At 37.8% G+C, this 23,067-nt stretch overlaps 1 protein-coding gene across 3 annotated transcripts in view; it reads left to right on the forward strand.

The window, feature by feature from the left end:
• Window positions 1-23,067, forward strand: part of Ppargc1a (PPARG coactivator 1 alpha) — a 641,385-nt gene that overhangs the window by 578,516 nt on the left and 39,802 nt on the right. For all 3 annotated transcript variants that reach the window (XM_036200661.1, XM_036200660.1, XM_036200662.1), the window contains 2 exons: window positions 20,478-20,672; window positions 22,775-22,897. In XM_036200661.1, the coding sequence (XP_036056554.1) occupies window positions 20,478-20,672; window positions 22,775-22,897 (318 nt within the window). The remainder of the gene's footprint in view (window positions 1-20,477; window positions 20,673-22,774; window positions 22,898-23,067) is intronic.

The following is a 23,067-nucleotide window of genomic DNA, read 5'->3' on the forward strand; positions in this document are numbered from 1 at the left end:
GATGTTTGCAGTGACTAATGGGTCCTGGTGAGCAGAAACCAGGAAGCACTGGACTACAAGACAGAAAATATCAACACAGAGAACTTTGCTCAGAACATTGGCTACAGAAGTTTAGCATTTGGCATTTTCAACAACTGCTGTTTGATTTGCATTACGCTTGTGATGGCACATTCTGGAAACACAGTCAGCTCTGATATATCTTGTGCCAGCTTGGGGAGATGGATGGGGAGATATAAATGTTTTGTCTCCTCTTATAACTGTGGGAACACATTTCTATATACCATATATTATTTTGGTTCAGGGTAGGAGGGCCTGGTTTTCATAAATGTCAGCTGGTTTCCAGAATATAACATGAGTGTAATTATTCATTTGTTTGATGTCTGAGAAATGACTACTATAAGCCAAATCTGGTGACCAGACAGTTTCTGGATGTATAGCACAGTATTTTGTTCTGATGTAGGACCTCTTTTATCGTCCTCTTTATACACCAAATTCTTATTACCAATCAGTATTCCCTTGCTATACCACTGCTAACACCTGGTGCCCAGAGACAGCCAATCTGCTGCTCCTGTGTGCCCTGTAGACTCTGCCCAAGGTCCCTTGTTACCCTCTCTGCTAATAATCCTTTCTTCCTTTATAAGTGAGTGAGAGAATTTGTGCTATGACTTTTTTTTTTTTACAATATCCATTATTGAACTGAATGTTGAAATACAGTATATGCTTACTAGGTCTATACTGTATGATACAAAATAAGGAAATAAATAATCTGAAATTATTCTGGGAGCATATTAGGATAGCACTGAGTGTTTCAAGAAATCCCACACTGACTGGGTACTTGGCTTGGGCTGAAAGGAACTTTTTGTTAACTCATATATACTCTTTTATTTGAAGCATGGGTTTTGAACATCTAGCCTGCTTCTGGTTATTAGGGCTTTCAGAAGTAAAGGACTTTTGAAAATATAACTAATATTTTAAATTATTTGTCATAAGTGACAAAAGGTAAATTTGCAAGACAATCTGTTTAGAGTTATCTGGATGTTCAGGTGATTTTACAGAAGCTGATAAAATGTTGCAACCTGTTTTCTATCGGAAAAAAAGCCTTTTCTGTCCCCTCCTTCGCCCCTTTTCCTTCATATCTGCTCATCCATCCATCTGAGGGTCATTCATTCTTGGCTTGCTCCATTTTATTAGATGCCTGGGATACAAAGATAAATGGCACATGCTCCCCAGGAAAGGCACATTGATAAACATTTCTTAGAAGTTTAATCTATCTGCCTTTGAGTGAAACATTTCAGTACAATGCTTATCTTTGTGTAAAAACTCACCTTGCTAGGGCAAGGCCACTCTCATTTATAGACACCAAATTTCTTTTTCTCAAGCTAGGCTCCTATGCTACACCCATGAAACTGTTTGCCTCTGAGGCCTCTTGGTCTGGCTAAACACAGCAGCACATTGGAAATGTGTACAATCTCTAGTGATCAGCGAGGTCCCTGGTAAGATTTATTTGAAGTCTACTCTTGCCATCTTATGTTACTTTCTTTCTCCCTTGAACCGTTCATCAGAGGAAAAATATGGATGGCCTCTTTTGTCCAGATGGGAGGAGAATGTTGTTCTGAATGAGTTGTTGAAAAGATTTCCATGACCAAAATAACATAACTATTCTAAAAGTCCTGTGACCTGATAAGAAATTCCGTGCCTGGATTCTTGGCAACATTATTGAAAACTCAAAATGATTCTCCTCAGAACTAACACTCCATATCTGAGTGACTTATCTGCCACTTGTCATGTGCACATAGCCTTGTGGAGTTAGTTATATTTTTACTATTCTGTCTCACTTCTTAGATTATAAGCCCTTCGAGAATACTAAGATGAATATTGATGATAGTTAAAATTTATGGAGGGCCTGTATATGTCAGACAGCATTCTGAGCATTTAACAGGGTTTAATTCATTCAATCTTTGCAGCAAGGCATGTGTTAGGTGTTTAATTATTGTCTTAACTATGGGTGGGAAATGGAATACCAGAGGAATTTAGTAGCTCCTGGAGGCGCCATTCCAAGGTAATACTGAGGACTCCTGCCCAGTGATCTGACAGCAGATCCTAAAGCCCTTGGTAATTACTTTCTAGCTTTGCTAGAGATTTCATACTTTAGCCTAAATGCTGAATTGCATCTGGAAGATGCTCCAAAAATATTAAAACATTGATTTATCATGCTGTTTTCTAAATGCTTTTGTAATTTTATCAGGATTCACTCTACCCTTCTGAGTCTGACAGAGAAGACAGTTGTGTGACTCTTCTTAGTCAAAGTGTAAATAATGAGAGCAGTTATTTCAGGTACAATAAAGACATTTATGTAGGATTTCTCCTCACTGTAACCATCAAAGTTTTCTTGAGACTATGGGTTTCTCAGATGCAGATAGGCAAATCTGTCAGACCCTAAATTTGAGATAATTTGTATCTCATTTATCTTTGGCAACATTATAAATACAACTTAATCTTTCTTTCATTTGTTTAATGCATAGTAGTCCAATAGCTTATCCAATGGTGTCTAATAGAGTATATATATATATATGCTCTAACTTAAATACTTAATTATTATTTACTTTTGCTTAACCTTATTTTTCATAATTATACACACACACATATATAACCCACCACAGCCCCATTCACACATTAATCTGATCATATTCCTTCCCATTATCCTATCTCAGCCTCTTCTTCCTCCCAACTCTTCCATTTTATTTATAAATCTTTGAATAAAATTACAGTTGCTTGCTTGACCACAGATGGGTGCTACTTACTTGAATAAGGACAACTTACCTGTAGCTTACACACAGAAGACTATGCCTCTTCTTCTCCCCAAGATTATTAACAGCTTAACTTCTCAATGGAAGCTGGGGTTCCCTGCTCCACCTGTGATGCCATACCAATGGGCCCAATCTTGTGCAGCTCTTGTGTTATACCCTTTTAAACAGACCCTGATGCTGAAGACACTGCAGACTTGGGTTTTAGGGCACAGAGAAATTCAGGTGAAACTGTATGAGAAGCTCACTCTTGCTGTCAGTTCTTAGGTGCATCAGCCTTGCCATGGCCAGAAGACAGCATTTCACAGCTCTCCTCATCTTCTGGCTCTTGGTTCTTTCTTCTTCCTCATATGTGATTAGTTTTTGTTGTTGTTTTTAGCCCTGGACAAAAGTAGACTTTATACAATAAGTATAAAACTTGTTATGATGTGTCAAAACACTTGAAAGAATGAGGCTGTTAACAAATATGTCACGAGACAGAAGAACTCAAGCAGAAGGTAAACCCATACAACTTCCATGAGGGAAGAAAAATGGGTGAAATATCTGATATGAGATGTGCCAAAATGAGGAAGTACGAAAGTGGGAAAGAAGTTGAAAAGGGAAATCAGAGTGACTCCAATTTTGGGGATACAGGCAGGGTATTGAATCATGTGGATGAAGGGTAAATGGACATGGGGTTGGCGACAGACATCAGTGTCAGGTCTGTGAGGGTGGACAGTGGCAGTCTGTAGGGATCTCTTTCTTTAAGTAGTCACCTGCTCCTCAACTCCCATATATCTACATTTTCTGATTCATTTCTAAAATGCAAAACTTTCAGATGAAATTTTAACTCCAGGAAGTATTTTAAATAATCTAATAGTGTTTAAGACCCCTTTGTACACAAAAGCATGTTATCTAAGCAAAATCTATGTCTGGGCCTCTCATGGAGAGACATCTCAGTTTTGCAACATGAACCAGCATGCATTAAATGGCATAAACATTTAAGTCTTTATTCAGACTGTGGTGGCATGCCTCCACAAGACAGGAGGAGCAAGGGCCTCAAAAGGTGATTCAGTGTAATCCAACTCAGTTTTTCCCCCCCTGTGCTCTGTAAGATGTGGGGAAGTACTAGAAAAATGTGCTAATTTGATGAAAGAGAGTAGACAATAATCAAAGCACATTATATATGTGAAAGAAAATCTTATAATGAGGGACTAAAGGCATTTGCTTCCCAGCTTGATGGCTTGAGGTCCACAGGTGTGTCATGCCATTCAAGCACAAATTCACACACACACACACACACACACACACACACACACACACACACTCCAAATAAATAGACAAATGTAGTTTAGAAAATTAAAATCTTACAACAAACCCATTCTTGTACAAGTAATGTCTATTAATTACATATTTTAAAGAATGGATCTTAACACACACAAAAGAAAACTAGACCCTTGCTACTCTGCTTAGTTGTATGACATCTACATGGTAAGTGCTTATGACTTAGAGGCTCCTTAAAGGCTCAGAATGTCTTTTTCCTGATTCTGAAGCTGCATTTTACTCTTTAGGTGTTTTGTGTACACATCAATATTTCAGAAGCACCAGCTTTGGTGTACTTCATGTTTTCATTTTTAACTGCCTTGGTAGACAGTGCTTACAGCAATAATTTGAGTAGATAGCAGGCTTGCAGAGAGTCTTAGAGTCACTGGTGGAACCAAGGAACAGCAACAACATAAAGGTTTACTCTTATTGAGTCTGAACAGAGCAGCTAATATGGTAATGGTGACATGGTTAGCAGTGCATCTATAGTGTTAACTTATGTAGAGGAACCTGATGAGCTAACTGGGAGGCACTGCCCAGGTAATGTATTCATTTGGCAATCAGTAAATTGCCTTTTATAGTCAGTAAATTGTTAAATCCTGGACAACTGATAAGATCATTTGCTTTCATGTGTTTTTTTCAATATTGTGCTGAGCCTTGAGTATAAATTGAATAGAGTGACCTTTTGTTACTCTGTGAAATTGACTGCATTCCCTAAGATTCTTTGGTTTCAATTACCATAAATTTTTTGATATTGGGTCCACAGTCATTGTGTAGTTTCCAGCATAGTACTATCTTGTCACTAGCTTTGATGATACAGTCTGCATCAGTACATGTTACTAATGAGTGTATGACCATGGACATGTGTGTTCCCAATCAAGACTTCATGTCAAGTATAAGAACAATGTGCAAATTACCCAAAGCAAATCAAATCACAAAGTTGATTACAAAATGTTGAGTGATTTGGGGCCCAATGATGAAAACTGTGTTCTAGGTTGCTGGGTGTTGAGATGGATAAGTCAATTAGTGGCTCCTCAGTTTATTAGCAACTTAATTGTCAGAATGTAATGAAACTTCTGAACTGCAACAACTCATTAGAAGCAATGAAACACATGACTTTTCTTTTTCTAGAATATTCACTGAGCTGTATTTTTTCCCCCAAAGACATCTTGAAAATAAAATGAACAATTAAGTGTAATTTTTTATCTTTGAAGCGGTAAGAGATTTAAATTCCATCACTGGAAAAATGCTCAGAAAAGGTTAAGTTCACTCAAGAAAATGAGCCTGGGTTCTAATTCCCACTCTGTCATGTGTTTGTTATGTGGCCTGTGGTGATGGCTTAATCTCTTCAAGCCTCTGTCTCCTGTTTATAGAATAGCACAATAATGATTATCAAAGGGATTGTTGTGTAGATAGAAGGAAATAACAATGTGTCGTGTATAACAATAATCTTATCCCATATCCTGTGGTCTTTTACCATTATCTTGAGATAACATAGACCCTGTATGATCTGTCAGATATCAGACATCAGGTCATCAGTTGGCTGTATTTTGATGGCTTCTTGTACCTTGTACATATGGGCTGTTTCTGCAGATCAGGAGTTTACCTTCTGGTTCTTTCATAAGTGGTGACGGATTCTGTTTCACCTCCGTGGTGGTTTACTCAGATGGCTGCACCGGAAGCTCAAAGATGAGTCTGGGTGCTTCTCTTATACTTTATCATAGCTACAGCTACCAAAGAAAACCTTTATAATGTTAAGAATAAAGAGCTATTCAAAAGTCTTGAGTGGTGATTAAAAGCTTAGTTCATAGTTTAAAATCAGTAATTATTTCCCAAAGTCCACAGCCCCAAAGAACAGTAGAATATGGAAAGAGTACTACATCCCCAACTAAAAGTGAGAATTTCAGCTTTCCTTTGATTCTCCTAGTTTTCTTTTCCGATCATTATTTAGCCCATTTTTTAAATCTTAATTAAACAAATAATTTTACTGGTTTGTGTACTAATGAATGAAGGCTAGCTAGGATACTGTTTCATTGTAAAGCTAGGGAGTGTTTTTTTTAAATAATTTATTTAACTTTATTTTATGTGTATTGGTGTTCTGCCTGTATCTATGCCCATGTGAGGGAGTCAGATGCCCTGGAACTAGAGTTATAGACAGTTGTGAGCTGCCATGTGGTTGCTGGGAACTGAACCTGGGTCCTCTGGAAGAGCCACCTCTCACAACCAGGAGTGTGTTTTTGAAGTCTACCTTTGTGTTCCTACTTGTCTGAGATACCTGTTTTCCAAAAAGCATTTCCTCGGTCTAATGGATAAAGAGTAAAGAAAAGAATAAGGGCAAATTAAACATAGTGTTAGCCTTGGAGCAGCTTTGCTATACAGTATGGCACATTGATTGAGACACAGTATCTGTTCATATTTAAGGGTTAAGTATGACAATGTGTTCATTATACCTATACACAGACCTTTCATTAGAGAATTTAAGTAAAATATCTATCACATTTGTTGAAGACTATGTTTTCTAGTCTTACTTTTAAATAAGACAAACTTGCTTATTTCTTCCTCTATCATCCTAAAAAAAAAAAAAAAAGAACAACCCAGTATATTTACTTCCTGTTTATATTTCCTATGAATCATTGGTTCCTGCTTTGTTTTAAAAATGGTATTTTTACCTTAGGTGGGGTGTTCTGAATTGAAGGCAGCATCTGTGGGCCTTTTATCCACTAGATTCAACCACACTGGTAAAGATGAGTCTGTGGCTCACCTTCAGTCACAGTCTTTATGCCATGCTGCTTCCTGAGATATCTGTGGAATATTTGTTCCTTGTTGATGGAGGTCTGCAGTATGCTTTATGCATGCCATCACATACTAATACCAAGCAACTATCTCCAGTTGTCAGTGTTGAGTTCAGTGGCCCCAAATGACTTCTCAAATGACACAAGCTTCCAGGTGATAAAATTAGAACTTAATTTCTTTCTTCTAAGGCAAAAAAAAAAAATCCCATAAGATTTCCAATCAATGTCTTGTAATTATTCACAATGGACATGATATCGATGAGAAGAGCAGTGAAATGAGAGGCCTTGGGTTAATGTTTGGAGAATATTGAATACTCTTCCAGGGACAAATTGAGCAGCAATTGATGCTTTAGTGACATCTAACTATTTTGCTATCAATTGCTAAAGTCTGATGTTTTCACACAGTGCCTGGAGGTAAAGGGATCCACACTGGGGCTGGTAGCATCAGATCTTTGAACCCTGGGTGAACAGATTACAGAAGCTGATGGCACTGTTCCAACAGTGTTGGGACGTTTGTTTATCATCCTTGCTACCAGCTAAGGTACTAAGGATTCAGAGCAGGTTAGGGACAGGTACTGTCAGGATTCTCTTGCTCCAGGGCCTTTGCTAGAGTCTCATACACATTCTATTGTTGTTTTTACAGTGGCTGTTACTTTCCATTTGCTGTCACAAAGTTTTATGAGCAAGAAATAAATTCAATCCAACTATAAGTATAATCCAAATTCAGTAAATATTTTGAATGATTTAATCTGAAATGCATGCTATCACATTTATAGATGTAAAAAACAAACCACTTCTCTTATAGATTCCCCTAGAAGTCTGTTTGTCTTTACACCCGTGCTTAAGTAGGCTGTCTGATCTATGAGACCTGATGTTTTTTACAAACCATTCAATTTGACATTAGTAGTTGAAGCTCTTGGTTGGTGGGTGTCCATATTCTACACTAGAGATCTACTTAATGAAGTTACAGTGTTAAAATAAGATTGGGACAGGTAACTGAGGAGAAAACTAGAACTTTGAAAAGAAAGCACCTCTAGTACAAGTTCCAGGATGGGTTGTAGCATCTGTATTCCTTAAATGTATGAATGGTCCCGGACATCCTGAAGCAGGACAAGTAGACCTTATACATTGGCAAGCTTTATTTGCTTGGTCTCATGATGGGAACATTCATTTTCCCTTCTCCTCAAAGGTTCTACCATTCAGTCTTTTAGAGGCACGATTCTCATTCCTGGTTTCTATTAGAATTCCACCTGGGAAGCTTAAAAATTACTAACTCCTATTTGCAAAGGAGGTACTAATTTAATTGCTCTGGATTAAGGGCTAGAGCATAAGTATTTTTAAAGTGCATCCATGATTCTATTGAATAGCCAGTATAGAGAATTCCTGCTCTCCAGCTTCCTTTCAGTTCGTATAAAAGACAGCAGCAAACTGTTCTGTGAGTCCAGTTCCAATTATATTTCCAACTTTAAGTGCTATGAAGTTATCTCAGTGTGAAGTCTTTCCTAAGAAAACTATTTATGCTCTGCTTTTATAATTAAATCCGATTCTTAAATATGTTTGTCTTTTCTTAACCACGAATAGCATTTGTATTGCTCTGGCCCTGCTTTTATTCTTCAAAGTTGTTTATCATGTTTATAGTAATTTATGTTGTCAATCACTGGTCTCCTTTCTTGTTCAAAATAAGCTCTCTGAGGGAAAGGATTTTATTTATTTTGTTCATTGCTAGATTCCAAGTGTCAAGAATGCCTAGTATATAGTAAAGTCTCAAACAATAATTATTAACATTGTTCCCAATCATTTTGATGTGCAAATGACAATACCTAACTCTAAGGTGCATATTATCTATTGGAAAACACAGATTTGGGCACATAATTTGATAATTATGGTCTACTATTTCTTTGGAAGTAAATATGTTGGAATTTTCCACCTATGATATTTTTAATGATGCTGAATATTAAGGAAGAAAAATAGCACTATAAGAAAAAATACTTCTTTAATGTTACTTTCTTTTATTCTCCTGAAGCAACGGGATCCAATGGCAAAACTAACCATCACACTGGCCTATATCAGAACAAATACAGACTTAGGTTTGTTAGGAATTGATTTGGAAGAAGTTTGTTTAACACTTTGAATGCCTTTCTTCTCACTTCCTATGTAACAGTTTGTCGTGACTTGACTCTGTGCTCTCACTATCTGTTGCTCGTGTGTTACTGCATCCTTGTATTGTGGGAGTGCAGAAAGGATTACCCGACTTTTCCTTTTGTTGTTTTGTAACTCCCGAGTTCTTATCCAGAGTGGCCTAGCCCACTTTTGTTATTTCCCATGCTGTTACAGGGGAATGTGCTTTTTAACGCTCTGATATCAAACTCGCTTTAAAAAAATGTTACAGACTCTATAGGCCACTTTGTCTAAAGGGTGTCTCATGCTACCTCACTATGCATGCTCCTAGCATATGCATACACATCACCAATAATCATAAAGGAGTCTGCATTGAGAACTAACTTAGTGGAAAGTGTTTAAAGATTCTTCATGAAAGGTGCACTCAGTGTGGCATTAAAAATAATCTCAGTATCTAAATCCTAAGAGATTGCAAACTTACTCAGCAGCTTTGGAAAGCAAACCCCATGTAGAATTGTTAGATGTGAAATCATTGAGAAAATGAAGCTCTCATATTGTATTTATTTGGCAACTATTCATCGACAGCCCACTCCTCTGTGCAGGGCACTTTAGTGGGATATGAAAGTTGTTCAAGGAGTCTCAGATCCAATCTCAGCTCTAATGGCTTCTGCTCTCTTGGGGAAGGGCCAAGGACAGCACTGAGGATTACCAGGAAGCACACTTTGATTTCCTTTACCCTAGATAGCCCCACAGAGGACAGGCTTGCCTCTGAATAGCTTGCAGCTACCCTGAGACAATTTTCGCTCATTCTATGCTATTGCTGGGATACACAGTAATCAGATCATTTGACACTGTCTGTTTCTTAGTGTACCCAACCTGAAATGCCACATAGATCCAGGTGCAGGGGATCTGCAGCTGCACAATCTCACACATGTCTCGTGGTGCTAAGTCTTTGTGAACAAGTTACATTGACCTTTATGATGATGCTGTCTAAGCATTTCTTTTAGGCAGAAAATATACTATCATATATAGAATAAAGATTGCTTACATCGTCACTCCCCCCAAAAAAATTCCTCTCTGTCCTTGATTCACGTAGTCTGCTAATTTGCCACAACAAACCCTTATAAGTTATTTACAGCCACCTCCTGTCTGAAGACCTGGTGATGATGTCTGGACTGATTAGGGATCAGGGGTGATTTGTTGGTTACAATTTTTGACTATTGGAACTCAAACTTCACAAACTTAAATTCTTATTCATTGAAATCCATCTTAGGGCTCTTTATTGCTTCAACTGCTCTTCTTCTCCCTCTTTTCCTCTCTCCTCTCTGTCTTTCTCTATTTCCCTTTCTTGTTCTTATGCAGACTTAGATCAGTTGGGAATTGATCTTGAAGAAGTTTTCTCACACTTGGCGTCTCTCTTCTCATCTGCCTGACACCACACTCTCATTCTCTGTTGCTTGCACGCTGTTGCATCCTGGTATTGTGGAAGCCATTAAAGGATGCGTGGTTAAATTACCTGATTTCTCCTTTTGTTGTTTTGAAACTTTGAATTTTTATCCAAATTGATTTCACCTACTCATTATTTCCAACGATGTTACCTTGTTGAAGTTGAGAAACCTTGATCTAGAGATCTAGATTTAGTGGTCTACGCTGAGGTCCAGAATATTTCTGATCTCAAGGCATCTGTTACTCAGGCAGAGAAGTTGGTCACTTTGAGACATCTAGAAAATCTGAGTTTGTGCAAAACTACCTATTTTGAGGAGAGAATGTTTAATGTCAGCGTTTATATGGGGAAAGGGAAAGAACATCCTAGCAGAAGAACCAATCACATCCACTAGGGGTAAAGATGGATTATGAGAGAACATGAGCCAGCAAAAATAGTGAGATGCAATTTCAAAACAGTCCTCCCTTTCCACGTGGAGGATTGCTCTGTTTCTTTGCATATAGCTGCCTGGACATTTTGTTTTCTATCTACGGACAAATATAGATATGAGTTTTGATATGAAAATAGATTAGCCCACATTTACCCCTCTTCCCTATAATCTCTCCCATAAAATTCTAATAAAGAACATAGGAGCCATATTTTATCAAACATGTTTTGCTTGATGTCCAACTCTGCCTCTCATTAAGCACATGATTTTTAGACTAATAATAGTGTTAAATGGGTAATTTAAATGAAGTAATGCAATATGATAATTAACTAAGCATTAGACACACAAGAAGCATTCAGTAAAATCAGCTGCTGTAGCTATAGTTGCCAGCTCAGGACCTACACAAGATCAAGCCAGCCAGTACTCCTGAATGGACAGGAAAGGGACTAAAAATGTTTTACTCCTAGTTGATGATCTATTGGCAATTGGTGACTACAGGTGGATTTCTTTGGGGGTGTGACCCATGGTAGGCTGCATATGCTCCATTGGGTAGCTTTATATCTATGCACATACAGATAGTACTAATGGGACCAGTGGGTTAGTAAAAAAGAAACAAGAGGAGGCCATGAAGTTGAGAAAGGGACTTAGGGAGCCAGAGAAGTTGTAGGAAAGGGGTTGAGGGTGGGACTGACCAAAATATATTGCATACAGATACGAAATTCTAATAGGATAAATAAACATATGATTAAAAATAAGCTATCCTTTCTTGATGGTTTAAATTAAAATAACATCCATCTAAGAGAATTATAACACTAATTGAACAGAAAAAGTTAGCTGTAAGACAATGATCAGTATCTTAAAATTACTTTTAGGAACAGAATATTTTATATTTTGGCTTAATCAAAGAGATTGAGAAATCCTAAATGTTTGTGTTTCTAGGTTCACATTGTTCTCTTTCACTTTCCTTCCTTCCTTCCTTCCTTCCTTCCTTCCTTCCTTCCTTCCTTCCTTCCTTTCTTCCTTCCTTCCCTCCCTCCCTCTTTCCTTCCCTCCCTCCATTCTTTTTTCCTTCCTAATCCTGAGACAAACACAAAATGATTCAGTTGTATGGTTAATGCAGTGGCAATGTCTCCTCTGTTCATTACAGGCTAAATTACTCATTGGAATTGTTCTTTCTAAAATATGTAAGTATTTAAATCAAGTGACATAAGTGTATAACATACATCAAACTAGTATTCACTATTGATTCTTACAGCAACTGTACTAATGTCTGCTGTTTCACAGAACACGAATTTAAAATCCTGGTCTAAGATGAATAGATATCCACTGCTCAGAGAGGCCCTAGTCCTGCAGTGACATGGGTGATTCTGGCCCTGATATAATGTATTATTTGTTTCTTCTTTTTTGGTCACCTGGGAATCCCAAGTGGGTAGATCATAAGTTTATATGGCATGCTTTTCTTTTCATAAAACCAGTCTGTTTCTTCTAATACATTTTCAAATTAGCTGCTTGGTAATGTGTTCCAGTGTCTTCCCCCAAAGAGGGTTGGTATAAATTAATCTCTGTGTTTAAAGGGCTCATCCAAATATCTTCCTTTATCACCCATTTATTCTTATGGGTTCAGAGTCCATGGGACAATACAGAAGCAGCCCCTTTGAATTTCTAGCTGTTCATATTTCCTTCTTTCCCACCAAGAATACATTGGCTGCTTGCCTGGGCTATCATCTGCTATGTGTGAGATGAATGCAAACTAATTTTAAATCATAGTCTAAGATAAACATTATTAAGAAGATAAATATGCTGGGGGTGGGAGGAGGTGGAAATTACAGATAAAACTAAAAACAAAAGAAAAATGAAATGTCACAATATATTCCGGGTATTCTGGAAAGTTGTTATTCATTTAAATTAGCCATCTCCAATATGCCTAGTGTCTTTTTTTTTCTGTGTTAAAACCCACAGCCTCCCACATACTAGTCAAGCTCTCTACCACTCAGCTGCACTCCCAGCTTTATATGCCAAGTGTCCTAACAATAACCAAATAGGCCTTTCAGAGATGTTGTTTTAGATAGCACATGAACAAAGGAAAATCACTCATATATAAAATGAACTATAGAGACAGGTGCCAAGAGAGTAACAGGCTAGGGAAGGTGGCAAGAATGTGTCTAGTGTCATTGGGAAGTCTTCATTGAGAGGTCATATTTGAGTGATAGAAGGGAAAGGGGAAAGAAACCTGTGGCCATCTGGCAAGAGAGCCTAATAGGGGTAGGGAACATCAAATGTAAAGGCCTCAGGAGAGAATATCTGGTGCTTTGTGGACCAGTGGGCAAGAATTCAGGAAGGTAAGTCGTGACATTTGATGGATGACATCATGTTGACTTAGAAAAGGCTAACCATATGCCCCATTTAACCTGCGATAGTGTGGCCCAACCTGGTGTATCTGATCATACTGGTTTGGATAAAAATTCATCTGGTGAACACCTAGCTAGTATGTTACTCTTTGGATTTTGGATTTTGTTTTTGGAGACATGAAAGGGCATGAGTGGGAATTGGCAGGGAAGGGGGGTGAGACACGACAGATTTTTATCATTGCTACTTGGTCTTCTGTGTTGACAATGGAATATCAGGGTGGGGGGTTAAAAAGATGGTCATTCTACATTGTGCAATGCAGCCAGATTTGAGTTGCTTCACTGGAGGCTGTGCAGCTGCTAGCAGTGAGAATGAAAGCATCTGTTCTCTTACTCTGCTGTCTGGTGTCCTTGCACTTTCTGCAATGATGTTTCTCTTCATTTGCATCCAAGGTCAAAAAGAAGGCCTTGCTGCCTCTTCTTGGGTCTGTTGAGCTTCCTGTTCAAGGCTACTTACTACTCAGTTCTTTATCCCTCCTACTGTGAGAAATAGATATGAAATGTCACTTTTTCTGTTTCTCCTCTGAAATAGCTCATTTTGCCCACACCAACCATTCTATCGAATCTCTGTATCTACACGTTGGTTCCTACAGCAGCTTCAGAATAATGAATTCCACATGTTCTGTACATACTTATTAACTCATGAATATTGTGATATAAGTTAATAAGTTAGAATGGAGTCTAAGTACAGATGTGAATATGAATTTTATGCCTGCTTAAATAGGGCCATATGTATTCATGGGAATTAAATGAATTCCTACAGATCTAAATATATCCATGCAGAAAAAAATTCTTCAGATTTGCCTGTATTTTATTTCTACTTGAATTTTATTTCATCTTTGTAAGAGTTACCCCTAGTTCTTGATCATTGCTTTCCTTGGTTGAATTAGATAACTGAGACAAAGTGTATTAAGTGCTGATTATATATTGTTATCTAGTCAACAAGAACAGATTGAGACTGACATGTGTGTGTGTGTGTGTGTGTGCGTGTGTGTATGTGTGTGTGTGTGTGTGTGACTAGACACGATTTTAAAAATGAATACTTGTTATGTATACTTATGTGTTCTAAAAGGTATATTATGGATGTATAATATTTCAAATGGTCTGTATGTCCATGGTAGATAATGAATTTAAAATTGTATTCTTTTTCTTGGCCCCCAAATCTTAGCAACTTTAGAATCCAGCAGAAGTTGTTGGTCCTAAAGATAAATGGCAATAAGTAAACCCTTGGTGTCTCTATAGAAATGGAAAACACACTTAAGTATTTTATAATGTATGCTATAAGCCAAGGGGGCCTATTTGGGTTGCTGTCTGTTACTCACATGTGCTTGTGGGGTTTTTAATGTCGTGTTTGCTTATACTTTCAAGTGTCCGTACTTGTACCATGTCCTGTATTCCACACGGTAAATAAAAGTTAGGGGAATATTTCAGGGACACTGCTTACAGAATGGGGAAATATCTAGAAGTCCCCAAGTGGGCTACCTGTCTCTTGTTGATTATGTAATAAAGGAGGTAGAGCAACTGTTGGTGTCCCTGCTTAGAGAAGCAAGAAATACCACAGTGGATTGGACAGAACAGGGAAAGAGGGAAGAGGGGTGGGAAAGAGTTGTTTAAAGACATTCCAATCACCTCACTCTACTTTCTACAAACCTCGGGCCTCTCAGAGCTCACATAAGCACTAAAGCGAGAAGCAGCATCTACCCTGACTGAGGTCATTCAAAGAAAAGATGAAAAACAGCTTGATTTCAGGGGCTTAGTCTAGATTGCTATCTTTTAATTTCATTTCAGAACAACAACAGCAACAACAGTGGAATCTTTTTTTTTTTTTTTTTTTAACTTTGAATGGATCTTCTTCTAAATCTTGGAATGTTATTCATCAAATCCAAAATTCATACATGCAGACTTTTGTTGTTGTTGTTGGCCAATTCATACATGAAACCAAGGGACTCTGTGCATGGAGATTCAGGCAAGGGTACCTGAAACCAATTGGATTCCTCATTTGAGCTTTCAAATCCATCACAAAAGACACCTCTCTATATGGTTATTTGTACTCGTGGTAGGATGTAGTAGAACAAATAATCCAAAATAGTGGATAATCCAAAAATGTCATTTATATTTGGCTTTGGAATACACTACCAGATGTTACTCTAGCAGATTTCTCTTCCTAATTAGGCCTCACTTAAAGAAGAAGTTAATTTCATCTTCATTAGCTGTTTCCAAATCAGCAGGATAGGGCAAGAAAGAGGCCTAGGGCATGCTGGGTACTTGGGGGAAGCTGGCCCAGAGTGGAAAGTCAGTGGTAGATTGTACACATGGAAGAAAATTCAAATGTAGGTAATCAAGACGATGGGTATATAGCACTGGAAATAACTTCTGGGAACCATCTTGAAGAATTCTCAAGTTGCATTGACACTTTTTTTTACCCTATTAATCATAAATTCAGAAGAAAAAAGATATTCCATAACAGGAATGAAAACCTGAAACTTTGCACAGGAAAACAGAGACACTGTAAGGTTAAGTAACCTCTCACACAAATTGATCTCTGAGTCAACAGTTCCTAAGAAACTGAAATTGATTAATGAGTGATAAGAAGACCCCCCTGTTTCCTTCTTATTGATGATTTGAATAATGAGGAAGCTAGAATTCTCATGGCCTAATTCACATTAAGAGAGCTAAGATAATGAAGCTGTGATTAAATGGCTATTAAACTATTTTTATCAAACAGAGATCAAGCGAGTGTGAGAATCTGGGGATGCAGAGTGTAATTGCAATTCTACAAGATGCAGAAAAAATTACTATCATGAGCAGGGCATGGTCCTTCCGTAATAGGATGCATTTAGAAACCTTAGGGATGCTACATGCGGTTTTCCTCTGTGTTTCTCTCTCCAGGTGTTGGTTAGCAATGCAGTCCTTCATCTTCTCCTTGATTGGGTAGATTTATTTGCTCTCTAGGGCATGGTGCTGGATGAGATGAATTCACTGTGGGCCCAACCGCCATGTCTTCTTTATCAGTTGCAAGGTCCTTTTGCTCCTATGGGCAAAGCAAGACAGTCCAGTTCGGGCCTGGAGTCTGGGATTTTAATCTTTGGGTGACCTTGGGAACCCATAGGAACATGGTCTATCATCTTTAGGTGTGCTGTTTAGATTATGTCACACCCAGTACACAAGCCATTTCAGGACACTGAAGTCTCAAAGAGCAGCAGTGAGCCTCCAGATTCCGTTGACTGTTCAAAACCATTATTTATTAATGATGAGGCATGGCTTAGGAATTGTTGCAGATTCCAGATCTGGGGATGTCAGTATAAAAGCCAGTGTATCATCTGTCACAGGAAATTCTTTACACCTGGAGTGAGGTTTTGTCCACATGTCTCTTTCTTTCTGGAGAGCTCTTGGAGAGTGGAGCTTTACAGACACACGGGCCTTTATTTAGGTCAGAAGAATAGCAGCAGAATTATACCATGGAAGGAGGAGAAACCAGGGTTGAAGCTCCCCATAGTAAATGCCCTTGATAGCTGCAGAGTAACTCTGGAGATGCCTGTTGACCTGGGCTTTCCTGTCTCTTCTGCTGCAATTAAGTGGGTGATCTCCACACAACCTGTGGTGATCTGCTCTTGCATTCTAGATTCTCTACTTTAGAGCAATCTCAACCTTCCTGTTGCTGTGACCTTTCATTACAGTGTCTAAGGTCAGGGTGACCCTCAACCATAAAATTACTTTGTTGCTACTTCATAGCTATAATTTTGCTGCTGTTATGAATTGTTATGTACGTGTCTGCCATGCAGGATAGCTGATATGTGACCCAAAGGGGGTCACGGCCCATAGGTTGAGAACCACTGTTTTAGATGGTGCTGAGAAATGCTCCGTCTTGTGATATCGTAAGATCAAGTGACTGAAGAGGAGCACAAAGGCCAAGGCTGTGCAAGTGTCCCCTGCAGTGTCCCCTGCCTCACTCATGCGCTTCCATTCTCTGTCACTTGTGAACAGACATGTGTTCATAGGCTTCCATGCTTCATCTGTGGTGACTTTGATTTATTTGCTCTGTAAATTGGGACCAGAGCAATAATGGAAAGTGACATTAATTGTTTAACAGAGTCCTCTTTGTCACATCCATTGCCTTCTCTGGGATGATGACTATTGAAACTCACAAAAACTAATTGAAATTGCCACAGTGAGGGACAGAATCCACTCAACTTTACATGTAGGTATATTTTTTTATCTTTGCCACAGAGGTATGTCATTAGGCTCCCATAATTAACGAAGAAACAAAGTTTGAAATCATAGCAATCATTCTTCCAAAATTCAGGACAAACATTACTAAGACTAAATGGTCTTGGAGTACCTGAGCATACAGTGATAGTAAACATACCCCCAAATCATTTTTTAATTGACAGAATAAAAAGGCTGGTCTTATTGGTATGTACTGCTTGAATAGTAGCCTTCCTCGCCCAAGTGTTTCAGCTGCATACACATTTACTATAGCAATCTCCCATTCTACAAGCCCTCCCTTCCCATTGTGCTGTCAGGAGAGGAGAATTAAAATAGTTGGTGGTTTGATCAGATCTTGTAAATTAATTATGGTATTATAAAGTTCCAATATTTCTGCCATTGTGTGTAGTATACGTTCACTCAGGCTTATTAAAGAAATCGGCGAAAACTAGTTAATTTAAGTGTTCTTTGTCATTTTGGCTTGATTGGAATTATTGGAGTTTGTTTACACAGGGGATAGAGCTGAAGCGCTATTGTATTCTGTCACTGAAAGTAAATAGCAGCTTGTAGTATCACTGGAAAGCCAAATACAAAATTTAAATCAGGGTAAGCAAAATTATTCATTTATTGGTAAACACTCTTAACTTTTTTCTTGACTTCTTTTTTTTACTTCAGTGAATTAACCTTTTTGAAAATGGGATAGGTATTCTTGAAAGTTTTCAATTTAATGAAAGTGTGCATGTGTATGTATTTGAGAGGTCCTCAAAGATTATTTTATTACAAAAATAAAGTCAGTTACAGTAATGCAAATCTCATTATTTTGATAAGATTTCTAGCAGTATATTTTATTTAAATATACTTTTATAGAGAAAAGTTTTATGACTTACACTTAATTTTATTGTCTAGCATGTGGTGGTAATTAGAATTTGGGAATACTAAAAACTGAGTCATTAGAATTTTTAGATACTAGATTATGATATAAAGCAGAAAAATGGAAAATATTTTACTATTTCTATTATTGGGAGTATATGGAAAGATTCAGAAGAATTGGGGAACTGAGGTTTTGATTGTTTGTAAGATTTTGTTTGCAGATTAGATTTTGAAGAATGTTTAGTTAATGGAAGCAAATGTGCCATGTGAAAGTGACTGTGAACTTCTGGTTGGGTTTCTCTTCTTCATTCGAATTTAAGGCTCAATCCAGTTGTCATAGTACAATGTGCCCAAAGTACATGACTACAGTCTCAAATCCGGGGGCAGAAGGAACATGCCATATGCAAATGTTAAAAAGGTCTATTAACACCCACAGAAAATAAAATGGCTCTTCTTAGCCTTTGAATCTAATGGAAAACAAAGTCTGTAGTGTGACTCCTAGATAGAGAGTGACCAGTAATGAGGGAAAACATTTTTTTTTCACATGAAAATAGAATGTCTATGTGATAAGGCCCTGCCTAATTTTGCTAGTAATACAATTTGATTTTCTGATTAGCTGTCTTTTTCTGTGATTCTTGTAATTTTGTCAGGTCAATTAACTGAAGTTCAGTGCTAGTGAGAAAGGAAGTGTGGGCATTGCCAGCTTTATTAGATGTCAGCAGCTTAGGTGCATTTTGTAATAGAATTGTGTGGGATAATTTAGCCATATTGTTAATGTCATAGCATACAGAACTTGACAAAAAAAATGAACTTTGGAAACAGGTCAAATTGGATAAATAATGTAGACTTATAAAAGAAAGAACCAAAAATGATGTGCACCATCTCTGTGGGTGCCAACAAATGATATCAATGAATGATTCTGACTAACCAATGACCATGTATTCCGTGTGTCCAGCACTGATGCTAATCGATTACATGCATAGACAAGAACACATTGTCATATTAACAGATATAGACATTTCAGCTTTTGTACAGAGAACCAAGACTAAATGATCTTTTATGTAATTTGTTCATATTGTCCATAGACTGTTTTTCTTTCCACTAGAGGAAAGAGTTCAGTCTAATTTTTCTTTCTATCTTCAGTCCTTACCATGACATCGACAAAGACTAGGGCATTCAATAATATTCATGGAAGGCATAATACAAGATTAGTTTTGTATGAGATCAATGAAAATGAGTTTAGTCAGAAGGGCAGCAAGTTAGAATATATCACAGAAGCGAAGCCCCTACTAGAAAGCATATTATGCTGAAGTTATACCTCTGGCACAAGAGATGAGTTTGGTTAAGATACATTGAAAAGAGAGGTTTCTTCTTAGCAACCAACTTCATAATAAGGAGTCCCGGCATTGCAGAACACAAATCTGAAGAATTGATAGTCAAGCTAAAGTAGTTAAGAAAAAGAGTAGAGGAAAGGTCCTAAGTTTGGGTTTGGGAGACAAGAGAGCCATTATGTGGTAGAAGTATCTAGTAGGCAGAGATTTATGACTTAAGTTGGGAGAGATGTCAGGAAGAGAAATAAATGATTTTGGAGTGAGCAGTGATGAGATTATAATTGAAATCAGAAAAGTGTGGAGATTTCTTTAGTATAGTTCAAGTTTCTGGTGGTGTTCAAAGTTCAAATATTGTCTAAATATTTGGGGTGGCATACTGAGTGGGAGATCTAAGAACTATGCATGAAGGTTAGATGATGCTTAAAATTCTCTTAAGGCCTGAGATTTCCTAAGTTAGGGGCGGAAGACATAAGGATGTGGAAAACATCTGTGAACACATCAGAAATATATGTCACAGTATTAAGGACCAATCCTAAAGATTGCTAAACCAGACAGCTCCAAGATCAGTAAATATATTTTGTAATCATATGATTCAGACTAAAAATGAGTTAGGAGTTTGAGGAAGACACAATATTTGTGTTCTGGTGTGAGCATTGAAGATTTCAGATACAGTTTCCTCACCCACCCAGACATGTTCAGCCTATGCTGATTAATCATGGTGTCTGCCCCCTCTTGTCAACTCACTCATGTCTTCTGTATTTGTTCTCTGCTTCTGCAGAAGATAGATGAAGAGAATGAGGCAAACTTGCTAGCAGTCCTCACAGAGACACTGGACAGTCTTCCTGTGGATGAAGACGGATTGCCCTCATTTGATGCCTTGACAGATGGAGACGTGACCACTGACAACGAGGCCAGTCCTTCCTCCATGCCTGACGGCACCCCTCCACCTCAGGAGGCAGAAGAGCCGTCTCTAGTAAGAACCCTTCCTACAGTTTAACAGTGGGCAGAGTTGCCGCTGGCTGCCCAGTGCATGGCTGTGGTATAGGAACAATTGGGTTCAGATTTTTAATTCAGACGAAAGTGAAAAGAAATCTATATAGGCCAGCCTAGATTGTCCAGTTTTGTAATTCTCTATTAAAAGTGTTGATAATGCATTTCTTACATGGCATTATGCACGTTGTTTATGAAAGCAATCTTTTACTGTTCCTGTGTGTGTGATCATTTCTCTTAGAATTATTAAAGTTCATGATACAAGCTTAAAGTGTTGAGCAAGATCGAGAAAGAAAAGAACATTCACCTATGGTCTTCAAACCTTACAATAGCAAAATGACTGAATTTTTTAATGTAAGATTTAAGAAGGATATTTAAGATGGATTAAAATAGAACTTTATCAATTTCCCCATTTTCTATCATTCCTCCAGGCCATCCTAGGTACCTCCTTCTATACTACCCATTCTCAAATTAATAGCATCTTTTAATTCAATTATTATTGTTACATACATACATTATATATGTGTGTGTGCAAATATGTAAATACAACCGGCAAGGTCTGTTTTTGTTGTTTCTGTATATGATTTCAACATATGCAGAATTTTAGTGATTGCATAGTATTTTTTTTTTGTATGGAGATGCTATGATTTATTAGACAATCCAGTATGGTGAGATGTTTAGTTTTTTTTTTTTCTTTCCATGTTTTTGCCGTTACAGATTGTATAATGATGTTTACATTTCTTTGCATATGATTCTAAAAATAGAATTGCAAGTCAGGCAGTATGCTATAGTTTAAGACTTTAGATCAGCATTTCATATGAAGATGGAAAAATAATAGCTTATCTGCAGCCCAAGTTACTGAAATTTGTGGTAGGCAATGGAGAATAAATTTGTTGCCCATGAGGAGTGACTTTTCTTTTCAACAAAATGCTTGACCAGAATTTTATTAGTTCTCAGTGCCATTTGCCTCCTCGTCTATGATAGCCATTTGTCATTTGCTATAAATCTCATGGAAGAGCAATGCTGTGTAAATTATGGAATGCCATTGTTCTAACATTAATAAAACACTCTGGCATGCTATTTGGAGGTTGATTCTCTCCAATCGTTAAGTCTGAAGGAACTCTACATGAACATATGGAGATCTGCTTATTTCCTCTTTGGATTCTAAGATTTTTGCTCTTGAGGAAAATATTACATTCGATAATTATTCCTCACTCACCATGTCCTCCATGTGTCACTGGTTCCATGGTCTAGTATCTTAATTCCTTAACATTGATTTGCATCTGTGCAGTTTGTTCAATTGGGAAGTGTTGTTGAGTCAAAGACATCCTGCATGTCAGAGCAGGGAGGCTCTTGAGAGTCATTCAGCCAAATGAAGAAACTGGGGTCAGGCATGAAATAGTAAGTGCTAACCTGGGGCATTGTAGTGCACACCTACAATCTAGTTGCTTAGAAGGCTGCGGGAGGAGCACTTCTTTGCATAAGGAGGCCCTGACTCACAAAGCAAAGGCACAAACAAACAAAAATGGCAAATGTTTGTCTTGTGCTACAATCCACATGTGGGCTGTGGAACAGCATTCTATTTCCAAATCCTTTCTTTCCTTTCTTACACAAGTGATAGCCACTGCTCTAACCCACATGTTTTTAATCCATCAATTTATACATGAGTTACGAAACATGGCTCATTGATTATCATGTGAGTTTGATGGGCTCAGAGAGGAAGATTCAGTGTCTAACTTCTGCCTCCAAAGCTTTAGCGGGCAAGGCAGACTTCCTTACCACAGGTGGTTTTGCTTTAGGAATCTTTTTAGGGAAATTTGTATCACTATTCTATGTAAAAATCACTTAAAAATTGAGGAAAATAATGTCAAATTTTCAATAAAATGTAAGGAAATATTTTGCTAGGTAAGCACTGTAATGATAAATCTTTTCTTACTTTTAACAAAACTGTTTCCTTTATCATTTTTATGCTAAAGTGTGGTATCACTAAAGAGAAATATAATTAGTTCTAGTCAACTTACAGTTACCAATCTGAAGCTTAGAAGGTGTGTAACTTTTCTGGCTTTCCCTTCCTGGTTTGTCTAGCTTAAGAAGCTCTTACTGGCACCTGCCAGCACTCAGCTCAGCTACAATGAATGCAGCGGTCTTAGCACTCAGAACCATGCAAACCACCACCACAGGATCAGAACAAGCCCTGCAGCTGTTAAGGTGCGCATGCAACCATTTTCACAGAGAAAAGTAAGGGTTTGGGGGTTGCACGAATCTGTGTAACAGACCTGAGGTTTGTATGTATTAATTTAGCCAGGATCCAGCAGCTGCCTCTGGAGCAGAAGCAGACACAAAGTGGGTCTCCAAACACTGCACTAGCACTTGGAGGA

The sequence above is a fragment of the Onychomys torridus genome, chromosome 10, assembly GCF_903995425.1.
Source record: "Onychomys torridus chromosome 10, mOncTor1.1, whole genome shotgun sequence".
Classification (NCBI taxonomy): domain Eukaryota; kingdom Metazoa; phylum Chordata; class Mammalia; order Rodentia; family Cricetidae; genus Onychomys; species Onychomys torridus.